At 41.0% G+C, this 6,319-nt stretch overlaps 1 protein-coding gene across 1 annotated transcript; it reads right to left on the bottom strand.

Annotated features, from left to right (window-relative positions):
- Window positions 1-4,020: 4,020 nt before the first annotated feature.
- LOC121864038 (cold shock protein 1-like) lies at window positions 4,021-4,404 on the bottom strand. Its single transcript, XM_042362939.1, has one exon. It carries the CDS (start codon window positions 4,402-4,404, stop codon window positions 4,021-4,023), a length of 384 nt encoding a protein of 127 aa, XP_042218873.1.
- Window positions 4,405-6,319: the final 1,915 nt, after the last annotated feature.

The raw sequence follows: 6,319 nt of genomic DNA, 5'->3' as shown, positions 1-6,319 counted from the left end.
TCTCTCTCTCTCTCTCATGTTCAGAGTTATGCAGTAATACTTTCTGTACCTCGAGCATAAAACACTCAACCAAGTATAATGACAAGACACCCCCCCCACCCTCCCACACAGTGACCATGGTAGCATCACCACCACCCGGCTCACTATCATGTGAACCTCTACCTGGCGTTTATGCCCCACAAACACCAGGTACTGTCAGGTCCAGCCGTACGAGGCCCTGAATGTTATCAAATTTACGTCGGGTAGAGAAACTTAACACCAGGGGATAAAGACCAATGTTAATGGGTTATGTTGGGGGCGGTCGATGGGGGATGGTCTCAACTACTATTTCTTTAAGGATAAAAATCCCTGTGGATAAAATCTCAGCGGATAGGATACCCAAGTGAAGGGAATCCTACCGAGGGAAAACATCGCTGCATATTATCCCCAGTCAAGGAAACCCCTCAGAAGGGATGCTCTATATAGGTTTCAAGAGGAGCTTATAGTATTTATTCCTAGTGGAGAAAATGCCAGATTGAGAGAGAGAGAGAGAGAGAGAGAGAGAGAGAGAATAACACAATAAGCATAAAACTGGAACTGATACTCATACAAGGTTTTCTTTCCTCTCTCCTCTCTACTTTCTCTCCTCACTTTCATCACTCCCCTCTTCCCTATCTCTCTCCCCGCTTCCCTCTCTCCATTCCCCTCGCCTGCCTTTTTCCCCTCCCCTTTACCCTCTGTTCCGTGCAATTTCCCCTCGCCCAACCTCTCTCTCTCTCTCCCATTTGTCCTCCCTCCTCACTCTCTCCCCTTCCCCTCCCTCTTCTTTCACCCTTCCCTCCCTAACACTTCCCATAACAACTGTGCATGTTCAACAGTGATGTAACAATGACATGAAAATCTACTTCACTCATGCATAAGGAAACAAATTGACGCAGAATTCACACGATGATGGGAGGGGAGGGGAAGGGAGGGGGGAGGGGAGGGGGGAAGGGAGGGGAGGGGAAGGGAAGGGGAGGGGAAGGGAAGGGGAGGGAAGGGAGGGGGGGGAGGGGAGGAGGGAGGGGGAGAGGAGGGGGAGGGAGGGGGGAGGGAGGAGGGGGAGGAGGAGAGGTAATATCTTGCCACACCATAAACAAACAGTCGACTTATTCAACTTCTTAGATGGAAAATTCACCAAACTCAACACTTTAAACCTACTATTTTTCCCAATTTCTTCCTTGAGTACATATTTTTCCAGGGATGAAAACACACAATTCGCCTCGCAAATAACTCAGTCTCAACCTATTCCAACTTCATTGAACACAAGAGATGAAACTTACCTTCAGATTTACTAATAGAAACTAGAACATTTTCCCCAATGTCTAGAACAATGATAAAGAGTTCTATATAATTTCTGATCGTTGTGGACAAGTGTAATTACCAACATCATTACGTGTTTTAAAGACTTTAGCTGTATGTCTACACTGTCTACAGTATGTATATTGTTTGTACAGTACGTGCTGAATCATTGTGAACATGTAATACGATTTTACTAAATATCTATCTGAACAACGATGTATGTATGTATGTATCCAGGCACTTTAGCTTAACTCTCAGCTCACAGCGTAAGGAACGTTTGCTGCCTCACCGACTCAAACACGAGACGGTTTTTCTTCACTCTGGGGACACGAGATGAGATCATTTACCCTATCGAGGCCCGCAAAGTGAGGAACATTTTCCCACCTAATGTGTGTAAACTTTCTCACACTTTCTCACCTTAAACAACAGAGTGAGAGAGACGGTGTGTGTGTGTGTGTGTGTGTGTGTGTGTGTGCAAACTTAACAATAATAAAATAAAGTACCACGTCAGATAATTACGTCAAGAATCAAACAGAAGTTAAATTTCAAGAGACAAATGAGATTCAATGAGCGAAAAACTAATTAAAAACTAAAATGTAAAGTTTCACGAATTGTCATAAAAAATAAAGAGATGATTGATAATAACTAGAGATCCATGAAATTAGATCCAATCAGAGTAGACAGATTGAATTATGAACAGCGACCGACAACATTTTTAGGAGACCTTAAATCTAGCGATAAAAGTTATCTTAAACTGAGTGATGGCAACCCTACCATACAGTACATCATACGAGTAACAATACATACATACACAACAAGACAAAGACATCATACACAGGAGCGGCCTCGTTATACACCATACACAACACTGTATACTCGTACTATACTGTACACTGGTGTATAAAGAAAATGTTGTTGACTCTTTTTAGTTTATAAAATAGAAATAAACAACTTGAGATAAATAAAACTGTGACCCGTTTTCACAGCCACACCTCGCTCACCGGGCCAGACACTATACCTACGGCCAAACTTAACTTAACCTAACCTAACCTAACCTAACCTAACAATCAAGTGGTGATATTTATAAACTACATTCCCGATGAACTTCAAAATAAATCGTAACTTAATTATTTTGGGTGTAAGAAATAACCAAAAACAATTTACGGACAAAACGTTGATGTATTGAAGTAAAAGTTCGTAATTATGGGGGAAATTGTCCTATATATAAAGGTAAGATTTAGTAATGAGTAAAGATCCTATGCACGAATATGTAAAACCTGAAATATTAATTAGAAAAAGATTTGACTCAATGTGACTCCTAAGTACGTAGAGAAATAAGTGTAAGAGAATGAGTAGAACAAAATAACAATACGGGGGGGGGTGTTAACTTATAAGTGATAAATGACCAACACGATAAAGACACAACTAACATGTAATACACAGAATAGGAGGGAGGTGTACATGGTTTATGACAAGAAGCTTCACTACCTCTGCTGTTGACCTACCTACACACACACACACACACACACACACACACACACTCCGGCACCATATGAAATTTTCGTTTTTAAATACATAACATAACTGTCCACCTGTATCATCATTACCTGGGCGAAACAATTTGGTGGTCTGGCCAAAGTAATTAAGAATAATGGAACATGCATTACAATCCTCGAAGATAAAATTACTTCGTTAGTAATTACGTTACCTGGTGGTGTAAACGACCAATTGACACGCAACGTAATTAACAGGATAACAAGGCGGGAACATGTTCTACTCTGGTTTATTTTCATATTACTGTTGATATGTGTAGTGAAGTGGGAGGATCTTACAGTAAGGTGAAGATTGTTAGTCCTCCTTATTACGCACACACACACACACACACACACACACACACTTGATGTTACGTAACTATTTTGTTAATTATTTCTCAATAGTTTATACATATTTAACAACATAAGGGGGGAACTATCGTACAAAGATATATTACTGGTGTTTTATTCAGAAGTTTCCAAGAGTTATGTCAGATCATGAGAGAGAGAGAGAGAGAGAGAGAGAGAGAGAGAGAGAGAGAGAGAGAGAGAGAGAGAGAGAGAGAGTCTGTCAGTGTCACGTGATGGTAAACATGTTATATAAGGTTAGGAAAGCTGAAATACTTATTAAAGTGATATGTGATAAATAACATTGATTAATCAGCTACGTTATTCAGAAACCATAAATAATGTGTAGCGATAAACATATACAAAAACTATATATTTTCTTATATTGGTGATATTTCGTTATATAGACAATGTGATCGTTTAATATGTCGTAATATAACACTGTGATCGTTTAATATGTCGTAATATAACCACAGTGTAATAGTTTAAATTAATGAAAACTTAATACTTTAATTCAGCCAAATGCCATAAGAGAGACGAGACCTGTCAGACAATAAGCCATTAGCTAATAAATGTTAATAAAAAAAACATTGTCACATTTTGTAGTAAACTATATATTTGTTATCGTCATCACCAGGTTTCATAAAACAACAAAAAACACCTCGACAATTATTCACTTAAAAAATTCACGCATAGCAACACACAAATAACCACAATTCACACAAACAACCACAATTCTCAGGCATCAAAAACGCTTCAGTTAATTTTTATCAAACCACCGAGTGTGTTGTGTTGTTGATGGATTAACTGTGGTGAATATTTATATGCACGAGTACATGCTTGTGTTTCCTGGTGATCCACACGAGTACATGCCTGTGTTTCCTGGTGATCCACACGAGTACATGCCTGTGTTTCCTGGTGATCCACACGAGTACATGTCTGTGTTTCCTGGTGATCCACACGAGTACATGTCTGTGTTTCCCGGTGATCCACACGAGTACATGCCTGTGTTTCCTGGTGATCCACACGAGTACATGCCTGTGTTTCCTGGTGATCCACACGAGTACATGCCTGTGTTTCCTGGTGATCCACACGAGTACATGCCTGTGTTTCCTGGTGATCCACACGAGTACATGCCTGTGTTTCCTGGTGATCCACACGAGTACATGCCTGTGTTTCCTGGTGATCCACACGAGTACACCATGAGGTAAAGTTATGACACACTCTCTCTCTCACCAACAGTCGCTCTCTACAGTAACTTCACCGCTGGTCTACAGTATTACCGTCTCTGTTTGCTGGGATGTTGTGTGTGTTCCTGGAGCCAAATAAAGATGTTCTTCTGGAGTAAAAATTTATACTTCGATCTAAAATTGAAGCTTGTATAAACTGTATACTGTATATACTGTATAAACTGTATACTGTATATACCGCATAAACTGTATACTGTATATACTGTATAAACTGTATACTGTATATACCGCATAAACTGTATACTGTATATCAAACATGACTTTCTGGATAATTCATTTTGCCACACACATTAGAGAGAGGATAGTTATAAAGGTTGTAAAGGCCTGGGACTTAGGGATAGAAATCCCTTACCAGACTAATCAGGTTCTTAATAAAGGAAAGTCAAGGACCATGGTTTTCTGAGGCATAACAAACAACCGTTTGAGATTGACATCTCTTTACTATAAAAATATAACACAAACCTCTGACACCACTCAACAAACACCAAATAACAATTAAAGGGAGCAAACAATTAATGGGAGTCAGCCATTAATAGAATCAAACAATTAATGGGAGTCAACAACTGAAAGAATCAAACAATGAACAGATATTTCCTAAGGCAGTGGCCCTGGGGGAAGGTTCTGGAACACGGTGATCCACACTCAGGGTAGGGAAGCGTCCATTCAACTCCACACTCGAGCAACAGCGGCTGATGTCTTGAAATGGCAGGAGAACACCGGGGCACAGGCGGAATGAGATGAACTGACGGTCGTGGTACGTGGTAGTGGTAGATGTCCAGAGAATTGACAGTAGATAGGTGAAGGTCTGGGGACACAGCCCACGAGATCCAGGACCTATGATGAGATCACAGCCAGAATTTGACGAACAGCTGGGTAGCTAGATAGTGACTGTATGGCGGCTGGGTTGAATCTGCCGGTGACCCAGATAGACGCTGCCGTTCTCACCTCTGTCCAACCGCCCCAAGTGTCGTCCGCACCAGCAAACGAGCGAGTAAGCAGCGGTAACGAGCAGGAAGATCGTTTCCGCCCTTAGTGTCCGCCCGAGTCTTAGGAACCTACTGTATGCCTGAAGTGATGGTCAGACCAAACTTGTTTTATTAGAGTACGAGAAGAGAGGAGGAGGAAGACTGGTGAAGATGGGGCGTGATGAACCTCGTTGATAACAGGGTCCTCAATGATCTCTAGACTCACACACGCACAAACACACGCACGCACACACGCACGCACACATGCACACCCATACACACACAAACAATATCAGTTACACAATGATGAGAAAATAAGATACATTATTCTTTACTTAAGAAAAAATAAACAAGGAATAATTCATAAGACTTAACTATAACGATTACAAAATTTTTTTCTTACAAACGCAATTTTGTCGTGCAAAACAAAAACAAAATCGTGATAATTTAAAAAAGAAAAATCCGAGAGTACCGTCGAGAAAAAGAAGAAAAAACAAGGAAAAAATTGGCACGGAAAAGACATTTTGTGCTGCAAAGCGAAAGAAAACAGAAAATATTTTATGCATTCGTACCAGGAAACTCGTACGCGATGGGTGTTTTGTGGCGGCTCTCTCTCTCTCCTGTGTGTGTAGGTGAGACGAGATTTATCCAGAAAGAGGAGCAAGAGGGAGAAAGAAAACACATAACATTAAATAAAGAGACAGAGCAACTACTAGAGAGAGAGAGAGAGAGAGAGAGAGAGAGGAGAGGAGAGAGAGAGAGAGAGAGAGAGAGAGAGAGAGAGAGAGAGAGAGAGAGAGAGAGAGAGAGAGAGAGAGAGAGACTGACAGAGAAAGACGAGACAAGAGCCAGAGATGAACCTGGCAGGGAAGGTGCTGATCAACACCTGGAGGCCCCCATAACC

This window comes from Homarus americanus, unplaced genomic scaffold (genome assembly GCF_018991925.1).
Source record: "Homarus americanus isolate GMGI-L3 unplaced genomic scaffold, GMGI_Hamer_2.0 scaffold7573, whole genome shotgun sequence".
Taxonomy (NCBI): Eukaryota; Metazoa; Arthropoda; class Malacostraca; order Decapoda; family Nephropidae; genus Homarus; species Homarus americanus.
This window is presented reverse-complemented; position numbering and strand designations above follow the sequence as displayed.

Excerpts from the sequence above, each read along its gene's own strand:
- LOC121864038 (XM_042362939.1), bottom strand. The coding sequence starts at position 4,404 with ATGGTGTACTCGTGTGGATCACCAGGAAACACAGGCATGTACTCGTGT.